Raw genomic sequence first — 15,934 nt, 5'->3', positions numbered from 1 at the left:
TTTGTCATGTAATTAGTTCAGTGTTTGAATCCTGAATGATTGAGTTGCATGTGTGAATGTGAAAAGATCTTTGGGCTTGGAATACAATTTTTCCCCACTTGCGGCATGGCAGAGCTGTTGGCACTGAGAGATTTGATTTCGGTCGTTGTCTCCCACTGGGCTAAATGTGCACAGTGTGGGTTTGTTTCCCTGCTCGCCTTGCTGGAGCTGTGTGGAGGGGGCTCTGCTGGGACAGCAGGTCAAGCAGTTAGTGCGTCCCGACAAAATAAGTGTTTTGAAATGAGTTGCTGTGCTGCCAGCAAAGCTTGTGCCCTGCAAATTGAAAATGAAAGGACGTCTTCTCATCACAAAGACAGTAATTTCAGTAAGATAAGGTTTGAGGTTTTTTTCTCCCTCTCTATGGAAATGCAGGAGTGATTAGTAATCAACACATTTCTGTAGCCGCTTTTGTTCTACATTCTTTGAACCTCTTAGGCTGTCATGTATTAATTTTAAACCTTAGAAGGAAAAAGTATAGAAATAGACAACGTAGTTATCAAAGGGCTTCTGAGGAGGTGAAACTTGCCTGTGATTGAATATATGCATTTTGTATTATTCTACATGCCTCTTGCATGAAAATATTTCACTTAAGCACAAAAGGAGTCTTCATTCTGTCTTCAAATAAATAATCTCTTCATCCTGTGGAGCATTACCATCCTTGTGAGTGTATTAAAGCTGTGCAACTTTGATAATTATAAAGTTGAGAACTTGTATTTGCAATATTTCCATCATTGCCAGTTATGCTACCGCTTCATCATCTTTGCTGCTATTTTTTTTTATTTAAAATAAAAAAAATATACTATCCTTGTATTTATTCTCTACTGTGAGCAGGCTTTGGCCTTGGGGATATATCTGGTATCTAAGTATAGAAAAGTCTGAAAAGAAACTGCTAAATTTCAACAGGGAATTGCTAATTTTCTTTTAATTTTAGTATTGCTGTGCAAAAAGGAGTTTGGTGGTTTTGTTTTTTTTTTTTTTTCAAGTAACGAAGACACAGCTGTGTTGGTGTTAAATATTCAGTGGGTTTTGTAAGTGACTTATTTAAATATCTTCATTTTTATAGATTTCTCTCATCTGAAAGTACTCTGAAGTATGATTTATGAGAGAGGGAATATTTTTTTTTTTCCTCAGCTCTTACCTTTCTGTAGTTGGCATTTTGTAACGTCTGGCTCAGTGTTTAAAGAAATGAAATACCAACACACCTTTCTGTTGCCAACGAAATATTTGATGCCTGCTTTCTCTAACTGCAGAAAAATTGGTGAAGACCTTCTACTAAATGCTTAAAATAGCCAGGGGAGATTTGGAAAGTATGACTGGTGTATTACACAACCAGCCTGGCTGAATCTAGAAGTACTTCCAGATCATTTAGAAAGGAGCATGCTAGAGAACAGCAGAGTGAGAAAAAAAATGTGTGCTGCAGCTCAAAACAGCTCTGAGCTGATCTCTGAAAGTAGCAAAGTGGGTAAGTGTTAATAATGGCTGGTGTCCAGCTGTCAGCCAGCAAAGGCAACCCTGAGAGCTTTGGCTGTGGCAGTGTTGGTTTAGCTACTTTCTGAGCTGTCTTCGTATACTGAGGGTAGAATGAATTAACATAGTAAGATCACTTAATGCACCAAGTGGTGGGAAAACCCTCTGAAGGGAGGAGTGGAATTGCATAGATGTGTTTGAGTCGTGTATTTCTGGGCAACTTGATGTGAAATAAGGTGACTCTATCTTGGGTGGGCTCTGAAATACTCTGCTCACTTCTCCAAATCATTCCAGCCTCTGAAGTTAGTGGGTATTTGCAATTTTGGATAAGTCTTGCATTATATTTTATAGCAATCTTACTAATGCATTACCTAAATGCTACTTTAAATTCCTATGGCCGTCACGGGGCAGCACTGGAGGGGGCTTGTTGAAAGGGTGGTGGCATGTGAACAGTGATGGTCCCTTTATTAAATTGGGTCCTGCATCTGTGAGCCCAGATGCTGCTACCCCTTTCAAGGGACTGACCATATGATTGCCACTTGCCCCTACACAATGCAGTTCTTGTTCACTATGGGACGGAGGTAGAAGCACTGCAGAGGCTCAAGGTTGACTGAAAGTTTCCATTAGGGGATGCATTTTCCAGCCTGATGTTTATAAGTTTTGTTGTTCTGGCTAATTTTTAAAAATTTTTATTTTTATTTTTTTGCCACGTGCTTCTCCTAGATGTTTTTAAAGAAAGATCTCAATTACTAAAAAGTAATTGGCGTGATACTATGTTGATGGTTCAGGCAAATAGCCCATCCTAAAAAGCCCATCCTTTTCTTTATAAAGTTCTGGTTCTTTATGCTTTGGGAGTGTAAAATGATTTGGATGATGAAGCTGTGAAACCTTGGGAGATGAGGATTGTCTGGGCAATCGCTCCTCGAGTATTAGGTGGAGACCTGCACATTGGATTACTCAGTTGTTGGGGGGATGTAAGCAGGGTAGAAGCAGAGAATCTGGCTGGTGGGGCTTGGACTGGCAGGAAAGGTTGGAAGTTTGGACTGGGGAGGAGAGGAACAAGGTCTAGTACAAGAGAAGGGAATGGAAAAAGGATAAGAGAAAATAAAAAGAATGGGGTGGAAGGAATTGGGGTTGGAGTAATGTTGCTGGCAGGTTTCTCTCTTCATTGAACACCAGAATACTTTGGAACATGGAATTTCTGAGTGTTTCCAGTGTCCTTGATTTTAGCTGTTCCTCTGTGAGGCTGGTACATGCAGAGGATAACCAGACATTGCTGACAGTATTTCTGTGAGCTGCAGGTGGCAGGGGCCCATGTGGGGATCTAAAATGTCCAAACAGTGAGAGCGTTAATGTATCACATGGTGCAATTATGGTCTTTCTTAGTCCACTTTATTAGATGCAAAGCAATTGCTGACGGAAGAACAGGATTTAGCTTGGAAGCATTGAAATGCACATTTAATACATGTCCATGTAGCAATCATTCATCATCCGTGCGCATGATGGGGAGGTACACAATTATGCAGTCACTTTTTCCTGCAGGACCTTTGTTCAGGGTTCAGGCTTGATGTGTCATCATTTCATCAGCAGTTACGTAGTATTTTATTTTTACACTTAGTGTGCAATTCTGCCATTTTTCACTCTGTATCATCAAGATCTCAAAACGAAGTGCATTCCTTCATGATTAATATTCAACAGTGTATAATAAGATGCAATTATGTTGCAGTAGTAGCTTTATCACCTTTCCAATGTGGCTGAAGCTGCTTGAATCCATGATCAGAGCTGGTTGTTTCAGCTGCTTTGGCTTCATTTTGGATCTGTTAGAAACAGACCTAACCTCCCTAAGTATAGTGTCTGACAAGAAGCCGTTGGTTTGTCTTACACAGTCATCGCTACTGTGGATTGCCGACCATGATGGTATTCGGCTAGCCCATCCATGCACATTCATTTTTGTAAACATGTAAGCCCTCTGGAGGTCTAAAAGTCTTCTGGCCATAAAGTTCATGTAGCTTGACCCATGGCAAAATACATTTGCTACTAACCAGCCTCTGGTGGTGATGTTGAGATGAATAAGGCTAAGTTTAATTCCTCAACCACTTAAGAAACAGATTTCATAGAACAAATACAAAGAACAAAAAAGAAAAGTTGGGTACTTCTCATTGTTTGTTTTAGATAAGTAGCTTTGTAACTAGGACGAAAACCTAATATATACCCTTCTTGCATTGGACAAGGTTGAATGCTTGTAGACCCCTCCCCCGTGCTGCAGGGGACAGAGGGGGTTGCTTGCAGTTAACAATTTAGAAGTTAAGCCTAACTTGACAACTTTCTTTACTGAAAGGGATGGAAGAAAGTACACTTGCACTGTGACTAAATGTAGCATACAATTAATTCTTCTATGCAGTTCTGTGTGTTAATTGCTGTCATTGTGTGAATTGATGGTTTAAGCAAAAATAGAAAATTTTATAACTGGTGTGTTGCTTACAATGCATAGTCTTAGCTTAAAAGTGGCAGCCTGCAGTGGCTTTTTGAATCTGTTCGGTGCTGTCAATCTCTGTGAATCATCTTTATGTAAATTAAAAATACGTTGAAGAGAGCAAACCTGGAAAGTGTGGTTTGCGCTTTTGTTTTCCACTTTCCTTTCCACTTCCCTTGTTTGTTCAGAAGCTGTAAGCTGGTAGTGTCAAAGTAGAGGTGAGCGTTTCTGGATAGATGCAGTTACATCTCCTTCCACAAACCCTCAGCTCTTTTCTCTCCTTCTCAAGTATGCATCACTCCGTTAAAGGTCTCCAGTGCCCTAGCCGTCTCCCACTGTATCTCTTAATGGTGTACTGGGCGCCAGCTCAGCAGCCTGCATGGACTGCTGTGGTGGTGTGAGACACGCTGACCGGCCCATTTGGCAGCTGGTGGCTCACTGAGCTCAAACAACAGTCTGCTACTGGTGCTTCACCCCATTCGAAGGGGATTTAGTTTAGAAGACAGACCTTTACCCTTCTGGTGTGCTGTAACGGTGCTTTGAGGATGGATTAGACAGGCAGGCAGAGTGACATCAAATGGGTCTTTCCTTTAGGAAAGGAATGAGAAGCGTGAAGGCATCCATCTCAAATGGCATCCCAAGGTAAAGTTGTCAAGGTCTGTCTCCAGCAGGGCTCAGCCTCTTCGGCAGCTTCAACCTCTGGCAGAGCTGAAACGAGTTGTCTTCAGTGTGGGGTTTTTCCCTTGTTGGTTGACATGCCTCCAATGCATCTGTTAGCAAAGTAGCCCCTAAGCAGCTCTGCTTTTTGGCCAGTGAAGATAAAACCCCTGCAAGCTTGTGGCTCTGCCGCTTGCTGCTTCCCTCACGGCAGTGCTCGCCTGCGAGGGTACACCAACAGCCTTTAGAAATACCCTGCGAGTTAGAAACCTGGAATCTCGCATCCATGTCATTGCCAAAGAGACCCTGGGAACTGCCTTCTGGCTTTTTTGGCACTTTGTTTAAACTTCTAGCTGCTACTTTAGGCATTGTCTTTGAATAGCTTTTTTTTGGGGGGGGGGGGCAGGGGGGGGTGTTCAGTTGCTTAGCAACAGAGAAGAGGAAAAATAGTAAACACAGCTAATTTGATTTTATTACTGATAAGTTAGCCTCTCTTTAATATATAAATATATTTTTAATAAGAATAATGAGCTATAATTCCTGGTTTTTGCCAGGCAGAATGTTAAACAAACTGTTGATGGACTGGGTAAAGAACCTGATACCCCGAGGAGGTTTACTGTTACCTCGAACTATGCTTTGAATGTCTGTGCTTGTGTGTGCTGTTGTTGGGGGTATTTTATGCTGCTGCTGTTTGTTAGGTGAGATTCTGTAAGTATTTGTGCTTCATTTTCCCTGGCAATAGAAGAAATTTAATTTAAAACCTAAACAAAAAACAACCTCGAACCCCCCAACCTAACATCAGTTGTGTGAAGTAGCATACCTGCTAAAGTAGAAAAACCAGAGGCTGAGAGTGTGTAAAACGAGTCTGTCTGCCTGGGAAAGCACTGAAACGTGTTACCATTTTAGCATGGTAGCGTATTTAACTGGGACAAGTTATAAATTTTCTGGTCTTGCATCAGATGTTTGGCAGCAACAGTTAATTTTTATCTTTCATGGGGCAGCATTCTTGTTACTCAAAAAAGCATTTGTCTGATCAAGAGCTTTTTGGAATTTGTTTATAAACCTTTCCTTGCTGCTGGAATATTTGGACAATGTTAGCAGCAAAAATCCAGATAATTACGAATGGTTGAAGCAATCTTTCTGTTTGTTCTTGTTCTTATAGATTGCCTGTTCAAACTGTGTCCCATGAACCGGTACTCTGCTCAAAAGCAGTTCTGGAAAGCAGCAAAGCCAGGAGCTAACAGCACAACAGATGCAGTGTTACTCAATAAACTACATGTAAGTATTTGTGTTTAGGCTCCTTTTGATCATCAACACCCATCCATACTGCTTTAAATAAGTATTTCCAATCAATTTGACACAGTTGACCAGGAGACACTGAGAAAGTAGATAGAAATCGGTATGCAAGACTCCTTTTGAGACATTTACTGAGATCTGACTCTTTAAACATCCTTTGATTTATGACAACGTGCTGTTCAAGGGCTGTGTTTCCCAATGCCGCCATGTAAGATACTGGGTTAGAGTTGTGGTAGCCATTTAAGTTTTTGTCATTAACCCATGCTAACTGTAGCAGTGCTGTACGTGGGCATTTTGGATGGTAACAGCATAAAAATGGGACCTTTCAAACAGCTACACAGAGTAGAGGAGTCTCAGACTTCGCAACCCAACATGAGAAGTCACAGGCATTAGCTGTGCTGGTAGATGCCATCTGAGCTACTGGTTTGATAAATCTAATGGGATTCTTCAAGCAAACATAGCTGCTGTTAATACATGTGAAGGTTGATGGGTAATTATGAGTAATTATAAGGCCAGACAGCCTCTCCTTCCTTATTAGCTTGCAGTATTTAATAATTTCTAACTAAAATGTTGACATTCAGCAGATGAAAACCCAGTAAGGCAGTTGATTGCTGTTTTTAGAGTTCCTATGTTAAAAAAAAAAAAGCCAACTTAACTTAAATACCATCTGTTGACTTTAGAGTTAAATAAACTCCATGTTTATGTTAAAATTACATAGCTGGAGTACTTGATGTCAAAATTACAATTCTAAATATTTTTAGTTTCTTTAAGCCTATATTAAGCTCATTGTAGACTGAAATACAAAATGGCCCTGTAGGAGAGTGTCATTTGCTGATTGCCATATGGCTGCCTTGCTCCTGCGTTTCACAAAGGCTGACTGTTTGACTCATTTTGCTTCTGAAAACATAATTTTATAACCTAGAAGTATTAACTTGGCAAGGAGAAAGCTATTTTGGTACTGGTTGCAGCCAAAGGTCCCTCCTCACTTGTGCCACCTTTCTGCTGCCCCTTTAGTGATAAGCAGACAGTAGACTGTGCCAGCGAGCTTTAAGTAATGGGGGATTCTGGGTTTCATTTTCTGGTGTACAAGGGAAGGGGAGAGCTTCTGCCCACAGGTTATGTATGTGAGTTCAAGGATTTCAACAGAAAGTGTGGTCTAAGTACTGCGTCACATAAGAGAAAAATAGTTTGTAATTGCCCTTTTTTATGATAACTGTCATTTAGAGCTGTCTTCTCTTTCCTCAGTACAGGCCAGTTCAGGTGTTTGGGACCTGTTCCTATTCGTCTGACACTTTACCATTTTGTGCCGGGGTCCCTATGGAAATAGAGGATTAGATTTTTCCAGTATTTAGCCCCAGCTGAGTGATGTTTGTACAGAAATGTACCACCATGCATGAACTGCTTGCTTAATTTGGTGAAAGGATTTGAGTACTTTACAATTTTATTGGAGGTTCATTAATATACATCACTTTGACATAAAGGCTAATCCTTTATGCAGCATGTGCCAAATTAGGATTGAGTGACCTGAGGCTGATGCATGGCTTTGAAATAGTTTGGTCCCATGTATATCACTCATATGTCAAAACTTTTTTTTCTGGCAGTCATATGGCTACATGTGTCATCTTTTCCACTTGCTGGCACATGGAATACACTGTAAAACCCTGCATTTTGCATGATGTGTATTGGGGGGCTGTGCCCTGAAACATGTGCATTCAACTGTTAGCTCTGCCCGTGATTAGATTTCTTTATCAGTGCATATAATTTCTAATGAAATTGGTGATGTGAGGTATATTCATCATCACTTGCCTTTTTTGGCTTCTTTTTGTCTGCTGGTGGAATTTATTGTCTGCTGTGGAGCACTCAATGCTGAGGTCAGGTTATTTTAAGTTAATGCCATTTAAGGGATTTAAAATCTGGGACACTTGTCTTCCTTTGGTATCAAGAGTCAGCGCTGGTTGAGAAGCTGACATCTAGTGGCCAGAGAAAATGATTCTTTCTTCTTGAATGATTGTCAGTTTTGGTGCATGCTTTTGAAATGCATCCAAAGTCTTAGCATATTTTCACAGAATACGCTATTTTCTTTATCATAAATGGGGCACCCAATCCAGTGCAGATAGTGAAGTCCTGTCTTCTGTGATTGCTGTTGATAGTTGAGAGGGCCTGAGTGTCTTGAAGAAATCCTTTCTCAACAGAACACTTTGAAATCAAGCAAAAAAAGTTGTCTTTTAATAATACAGAGAAAATTATGCTGCATTGTATTCTTGAATATATTTTTGAGTTTGAATGAGCAGCTTTATTCCAAGTTCTCCTGGAGCAAGAGCCAGCTGTCATACCTAACACAACTTCTAAAAATAGCACTTTTTTTGTAAGCTGAAGATGATGAAATTTTATAACAGTGTACAGATAGCTTTTCCTTTGCAGTACTTCACCTTTGTCCTCTGTTACTAGTACTTCACCTTACTACAGTTAGGAACTCTGGGCATTTTTCTTCTCCTCCAAGAGAAAACTGGACCTACCATAGTCCTTGAGATCTGAGTATCAAACTGTAAACCTTGCTGCTTAGCTTTCTAAAAAGTCTAGTTTTAAATTACTCTCTACCACCAGGTATCAGTTAAAGCAAGCAGAGATTTTTATTTAATTTTTTTTAAAGGGGGTTGTGGAGGGATCTCTTATGTAAAGTGAGGGAGAATTTCTTCACCAAATGAAATAGTTTAAAAACAGCCTGGGCAAAATAGCTCATTTCTTATAAAAGAAAACAAAGTGCAAGAGACTAAGTTACAAATTGTTAAATAGAACAACGTATTGCTATGATCATTCAATTTTGCAAGTGTTTTCCCTTTTATTACCATGTTAGTGTGATACAGAAATGCACAGCTGCATTTTCACAGCTGGTAGAGTATCCTTCAGCCCCGTGGAGTGCAGGCTCTGTGGCTCTGGGAAGTTGGGAACTCGTGTATTCAGAGCTGCCGTGGGCATTTGTAAGTGTCTTCTAAATAATCCTGCTGTGCAGTAAAGATGATTGAATCACCATAAAAACACAGGCTGTAGCAGAGTTGGGGCCTGTGTTGGCAAAGTAAAATAAAGAACCAAAGGGAAGGTCAACTCAATTTGTATAGAAGTCGGTAGAAAGGAATATAGGCTTCCTGGCTTGTGTTGTCACCCACCTTCCCCCCGCAGGTGTCATATTGTCTTCTCATGGCTTCTCTTCTATTTATCTGAGCTTCTCACCTTATGTTTTGTTCCAAAACTGTCATGTTTTACCCAAACCATGGGTTGCTTAATTGGTGTGTGTCTATCTTCCTAAACACCTGAGAAAATGAATTGGAAATTACGCTGTTGAAAGTTGGGAAGAGGAAACGACACTGTTTCAGATGCTTGCTGTTTTTCCAGTTCTTTGAAATAACCTTAAAGAACCTTGGGTGTTTTGCTGCTCTTTTTATAAAACACTCAGCAATTGAATTGTTCTCCTTTAATTTCAGCATGCAGCAGATTTGGAAAAGAAACAGAATGAAACTGAAAACAGAAAGCTGCTGGGAACAGTCATCCAGTATGGCAATGTTATCCAGGTAGGCTGTGAGCATCTTTGCAAGCTGTATAGGATTTTGCTCAAACTCTCCTGCTCAGTGTGAATTCATGGAGAAGGGTCTAGTTTTGCAAGGTATGACAGTGTCCTGAAGTGGGATCCTGTAAAGCAAGAACTGGGTGTATAGCTATGATGGAGTCACTTTCTTATTATGGGTTAATTGTACTTTTTTTTTTTTTTTGAAGTCACCATATGATGACTTTCCTCAGAAATACTTCTTGAAAGATTCATTAGAGTTGGCCATTTGGAAGATGGTACAGGCACTGTACAATGCCAAATACGGTCTCTCACAATCAAATGTTGACACATCAACTAGTAAACTAATCCAGAGAAGGAAAATCAAGCCATATAAGTAATTGCAGTCCATTGAAGCAAAGGATATGCTAAGTCCGAGGGAGTGAAAAGAGAAAAAAAACCCCATGCATCAAACCCAAGAAAAATAGAAAGTACAATAACTGCATAATTAAAAAAGACAAGTCTTTAATAAATGGCGAAGACAATATGCAGCTGATGTGGGTTCACCCTGAAACCAAGCATACCTGCTTCCACTAAGTAGAGAGTCTCAGCACTTCAGAAATAGGGATAGTTGCCTCAGCATTTTGAGCCTTAGATGAAGAAATTTCTGTACTGATGATTTTTATTTTATTGTGCTGACATGGTACCGGGCAGCGGGGTGGGGCTGGGGGTGGGGGGTGGGGGTGGCTAGCAGCACCGGGAGGCTGGGCTTCCGTTTTGCAAGGAGAAATGGCTTGGCTGCCCTTGCAAGCAGTTGCAGGATTTGGAGCAACCTGGTGGAAGAAGGGCAGGGATGTGCCTGCCTTGGTTTAATTAAGTGCACTATTGGTCTGAGTGCCTGAGGCATTAAAAAGGAAAAAAAAATAATCTACTTGTAATCATGAAGGAAGAAAAATTATACCCATTTGTGATTGTACTACAAATATCCACACTAGTAAGAGCAGCGGTAAGTTTTTGCCCGTATTTTCCCATAACTCCCATCTGTTCTATGAGTATTTGTGGTAGTTAAAAGGCGTCAAAAAGTGGCTTTCTGTACAAAAGTACTTGTCTGCTAAATTTACTGGAAACTAGCAACAATTGGTTGGAGCTGGTAGGTCGGGAGCTGGCAGATGACCTGCTGCAGCTCACACATTCCTGCTGAGGGAGTGCAGACCGAAGGGTGGCACACAGCGGGGGGCTGAAGAATGGGACTTTGAGGAGAGTCTTCAGAGAAGCAGTCACATTTTCTGTTAAATGAGACAGAACAGGCAAGACAGGAGCAGCTTTACTTCTCACCACCCCCCTCTTACCAGGGAAAGTAACTTAGTCCTCAGCATTTTACAACTTTTGATCCTGGGTTTTTGACGAGGGCATTTCTAAGTGTTTATTGTTAGCTGGAGAAGCGGCCAATTGGATTATCTGGAGATGTTTAGTGCTGTAGGATTGTATCTATACTGAAAGAAGAGTAAGTGACACTGTGCCTGAATTCATCAGTATCTTTATGTAATTTAGTTTTTACTATAATCCCTATGTAGTACTGTGGTTATCTTATGCACACTGGCTATTTATTGAGGGGAGGAAAAATGAGCATTCTTAGAACTGAACTCTAATTCTTATTCTAGCTGCTTCACTTAAAAAGTAACAAATACTTAACAGTAAATAAGAGGCTTCCAGCTCTGCTAGAGAAGAATGCTATGAGGGTGACGTTAGATGAAGCTGGAAATGAAGGTTCCTGGTTCTACATACAGCCCTTCTACAAACTGCGTTCCATTGGAGACAGTGTAAGTCCTAAGGAATATCTTCACGTACTGCTTTGTGCACAGCTTGGCAAAGGTTGTTTCAGGAAGCCTGTCTTGCAATTAATGAAATGCACAGATCTTTCAGTGCGTGATGATGCATGAACAACCTTTTTCCTATGCTGTCATGAGGGGGAGGAAAATTTGCTATGGTAACTTGTATTTTGGAAACATGAAGTGATTTAACGTTGGAGGGAATAAGGGACCTAATTACGCTAGCCTTTCACAATTGCTGTCCAATTCAAAATGGTAGGAAATGTTGAGTTGCTTCAGTAGATTTGGAACAAATAATTAGCGTCTTGGTTTTCAATGTTGTCAGTTTGGAATCAAAATTCATTTTCATTTTGCATATGAGGAATGAGGTTGTTACGAGATTAAATGCTCCCATTCATGGGAGATCTGGGAAATAATGGGTTCTGAATTAAATGCGTTAGCATTTTAATCTCTTAATCTCTTTTTTACAAAATCTGAGTCACCTGAGTATACTATCTGCCTAAAACCAGGAGGTAGTAAGCTTCATTGTGCTCCGTGGTACAGTCCAGGTATATGTTTGGCACCTAAACACAGCAGACTATCAAGCAGGAATAGTTTATCCTGTAGACTAGCCCCGTGTGTTCTGACGTGACTGTTCCTTTTCTACAGGCACACACATAAAGTAAAGCCAAAGCACAGGGTAGTGCAGTCTTAATGGCCATTAAGTGCTTTGTAATCACACCAATTCTCAGACAATTTATCACTAAGAAGAGTTCTATTCAATAGAGAGGAGGCTTTTTAGTTTAAGGCTTTGCCCTAGAGGAAGGGAAGAACAGGACCTTTACTGTCCATAAGAGTGCATTTGTCTTGCCAGCCTGGTCAAGAATCTGATTTTACAAATGAAAGTGCATCTTTGTAGGAGGATGATTTTTGACTGACCTTTCTGCTACAGGAATTATTTGTTAAATGTTAACCAGTGAAACAAGTTCATGGAAAGCAGCAGATAGGTTAGCTACCAGAATTGCAGTCTGTGTTCCTTCTGCAAGCCTCTGAGTCCAATAGTATAGGGTGTTGGGTTTTTGAGTGACTGAGTGCAGTGAGCTAAATTCTGAAGCAAAGAGAAACCTGGTTTTTATACTCGGTGGCATCTCTTTGAACTGCAAGAAGGTGATTTCCTCCCATCATTCCCATTGAAAAAAGAAGGCAAAAAAAGCTTTCTCAGGGTGCAAATTTCTATCTGATGCTGCACTTATCTACAGGTTGTCATTGGAGACAAAGTAGTCCTGAATCCTGTCAACGCTGGCCAGCCTCTCCACGCCAGTAGTCATCAGCTTGTTGATAATCCGGGATGCAATGAGGTGAGGGCAGACGGACACAGCTGGAGCAGCTGTACAAACCCCTCTGTATGTTTCAGCCTAGCTGCTTGGACTGACTTTAATGAAAATCAGCAAGCTGGTTGGTATCTGCGGCATTGTTTAAGAATGGTTACCTTATTAATCAGCAGCTTAATAGAGCTAGCGGGCTTTTCTCATGTCTGTTGGGCACCGGACAGAGGTCTGAATTTGATGTCTCTTGCTTGAATGGCTAAACCCAAGGTTTTCCTTGAAAATCAAAAGGAGCAGCAAATGACTTCCTAGCAAGTCAGCTCTGTAGTTGTTCTGGAGTAAATACAGAAAGGGCTTTCCTTCTCTAGAGTAATGCAAGAGAGATCACAGTATTATGTTGAAAATTCCCTAAAAAGTAAGGCAGTAGTTCATGGTAGTATCTTGTACAGGCACAAGACAGTGGGACTAATGGTTGTAGTTCTCCTTTTAGGTCAACTCTGTGAATTGCAATACAAGCTGGAAAATAGTCCTCTTCATGAAATGGAGTGATAACAAAGATGATATTCTCAAAGGGGTAAGACTCAAAACCCAGACTCCACTTGCTTGTAACTGGTTCACTGATGGGCAATATCAGCACTGATCATGCTGTCTGGGCTCTGACAGGGAGATGTGGTGAGACTCTTTCACGCAGAACAGGAGAAGTTTCTGACGTGCGATGAGCACAGGAAGAAGCAGCATGTCTTCCTGAGAACAACAGGGAGGCAGTCGGCCACATCTGCAACCAGTTCAAAAGCCCTGTGGGAAGTAGAGGTAAGAATTGTAACCCTGGCTGGGGGTGGCTTTGTAGGAATGGTTACTGCTTCTCTTTAATAACAGTGTACTTTTTAAAAACAGTGTACAGGATTTCTTTTTTTAGGTAATAGTCTTCCTGGTGTTAGAAGTTTAATCTTAAAATGCCTGTACTTCCTGTGCTTTTTGTGCAGAATCAAAACGGAGTTGTGATATCTAATGGTGCAGGAGATAGCTTTCAAGTTCAGGTTCTTGATAATTCAGAAAAAGGGGACAGAAGAGCATCTATGAAGTAATTTTCTTACCATTACTAAAGTTTAACACCAGCTAATAATTTCAGCTGTCCTGCTGAGTGTACTGAACACTCTATTTTTGGTGTGGAATAACGTGATTATGCATATCCTCATTGGACAGGAGATTGCAACCCTTCACTGGTCTCTGTGCATTGCTTGTCTGAACTATTTTTTTTTTTCCTTTACTTGGCTTTTATATACAGTAACATCTTGGCCATCACTGGCTTCTTAAAATGTCTTTCATCTATTAGTATTATTAGACTTGCTTTATGATTTTAAGTATATGTTATGCAAACTGCATGTGAGATTCATAAAATTCATTGTAATGGTGGATAGGTGTTTTTCATATTCTCTTTGCAGAAGTACCTGCTTTGATATACAGCTTCTCCCATATTTGCCTTGAAAGCGTGCCTGTAATTAACATTACTTTGAGATGTTACTAGATACCAGTAGCTTCTGTGGTAACTGTCCATGTGTGTGCTGTTAGGGCCTGGTAGGTGTGAGGCAGGGTAAGGTAGCCCTTCCCTGAAAGGCACAGGCCAGCTGTGCTGAGCTTTCCCAAAGGCAGCAGGTGTACCCACAGGGTAGCTGGTAGGAAGTAACCGATCACCAGAGGCTCTGCTTGCCAAGGGAGAAGTTAGAGAGTAAATAGAACAATCTTACTTGTTTGTGCAGCACCGTTGCATTTGAAGAATTTCCAGGTGTCTTCCCTCCTTCACTTTAAGAAAGTCAGAAGTTGGTTATACCAGAAAGGGAAAGGGTTTGTTGCATTTCTTTAGGAAGTTTATCAAGACCTAACAACCCATGCACATCTAGAGCACCTTCTTAAATGACTGCTCTGTCAGCTTGCACCATACTGTTCCTGCCATCATTCAGAAGTGGTTGAAGTGAAATAATTGTAGCCAGCTCAAAATATTTACTGTACTGTGTGTTGCTCACACAGGGAAGGTTGTTTCATCTTTTCTGGAGCTCCTTGTCTGTGTCCTCTTACCTGTACATGAAATACGGTAAATGCTGGGTTTGAAAGGGAGGTCACTGACGTACAGTGTAAATGTGGTTTCCCTTTCCTTGTAGGTGGTGCAGCATGATCCTTGTCGTGGGGGCGCGGGGTACTGGAATAGCCTTTTCAGGTTCAAGCATCTTGCAACTGGACACTACCTAGCAGCAGAGGTAGGTGTTCGGCTTGCTGAGGAGCTCTGCTTTTCCTTGCACATTATTTTCTTCCTTTTGCACCTTCTGATTATCTTTCATTTCCTGCCCTAAAAATAGATACAGGGGAGGGGAGGAGAGTGGTGTTTGGGTCCTTGGTATTTATACCAAAGTAGATGGCTAAATACAGAAAGCAAGATGAGAGAGACTTGAAGGGATGCCATGGTACAGGGGTGATCTTCAGCTTACGTCACCATTTGTATGACTTCTACAGGCAGTAACTCTTCTCCTGCAAAGAGTAGACAACAAATAGTATCCTGTCATGTGGACAGTAGAATTAAGATGAATTTATTAATAGATAAATAAATTGTAAACGGCTGAGAGCCTTCAGGGGAAAATGAATTTAACTGTTGTTAATTTCTCTTGATTCATTGATTTCTGAGTGGGATTGTAGAACTAAGTATGAAATGAAAATGCAGTTAGACTTTATACTACTCTAGTAAGAACTGCAGATAATGCTTAACTGCCCAAGCACAAAAGAAATAAGTCTTTTCCTCTCTCCAGAGTGGACATCTTTCCCCTGTTGAAATAAGATTTCAAAATGGTTTAGTAAAAAAAAGAAAAAAAAGTCTAAGGGTTATAATTTTGTGAGTTTTGCTGCTTAGTACTTGTAAATGCTTATTAAAATTACTTTTATTTACTTGAAAGCATGGATATATCAACATGCCATTACACAAACCTCAGTAAGTAAAAGCTGTCCTGGATCTAAGAGTGCGTAGAGGGGCTGTCTTGGCCCATGTGATTGACCTCAGAGCTTCAGTAGGAAAGTCCAGATATCCAGATATATAAATATCCCATTTTATTTTGTTCTAATAAGCAGATTGGAGAAACAACAGCTTTTTGTCACATGCACGTTTGCAAATCCTTTTCAGTAGTGATCCAGTATAGAGCTTTTCCAGTAAATCTTGGGTTTGCTAATCAGCCAAAACCAAACCATGGTCTTACATCATGCAAAAATATACCAGAGGAGATTGCTAACCTGACCCACAGTTAGAATAGTGTTTGTTCTAAAAGATTTCTGCCAAGCCAGTAATTTCTAG

The 15,934-nt window shown here is 40.6% G+C and overlaps 1 protein-coding gene across 15 annotated transcripts in view; it reads left to right on the top strand.

Annotated features, from left to right (window-relative positions):
* The window catches only part of ITPR1 (inositol 1,4,5-trisphosphate receptor type 1), a 183,644-nt gene that overhangs the window by 50,002 nt on the left and 117,708 nt on the right, over window positions 1–15,934 (top strand). For 14 of the 15 annotated variants that reach the window (XM_055806271.1, XM_055806270.1, XM_055806274.1 and 11 more), the window contains 7 exons: window positions 5,799–5,914; window positions 9,412–9,498; window positions 11,132–11,290; window positions 12,538–12,636; window positions 13,094–13,177; window positions 13,267–13,413; window positions 14,760–14,855. In XM_055806271.1, coding sequence (XP_055662246.1) covers window positions 5,799–5,914; window positions 9,412–9,498; window positions 11,132–11,290; window positions 12,538–12,636; window positions 13,094–13,177; window positions 13,267–13,413; window positions 14,760–14,855 — 788 coding nt within the window. Of the gene's footprint in view, window positions 1–5,798; window positions 5,915–9,411; window positions 9,499–11,131; window positions 11,291–12,537; window positions 12,637–13,093; window positions 13,178–13,266; window positions 13,414–14,759; window positions 14,856–15,934 lie in introns of those variants that run through there. The other variant, XM_055806285.1, reaches the window with a different exon arrangement.

Source organism: Falco peregrinus, chromosome 5 (assembly GCF_023634155.1).
Source record: "Falco peregrinus isolate bFalPer1 chromosome 5, bFalPer1.pri, whole genome shotgun sequence".
Classification (NCBI taxonomy): Eukaryota; Metazoa; Chordata; class Aves; order Falconiformes; family Falconidae; genus Falco; species Falco peregrinus.
Note: the sequence above shows the minus strand (reverse complement) of the source record. Positions and strands in the feature narration are given on the sequence as shown.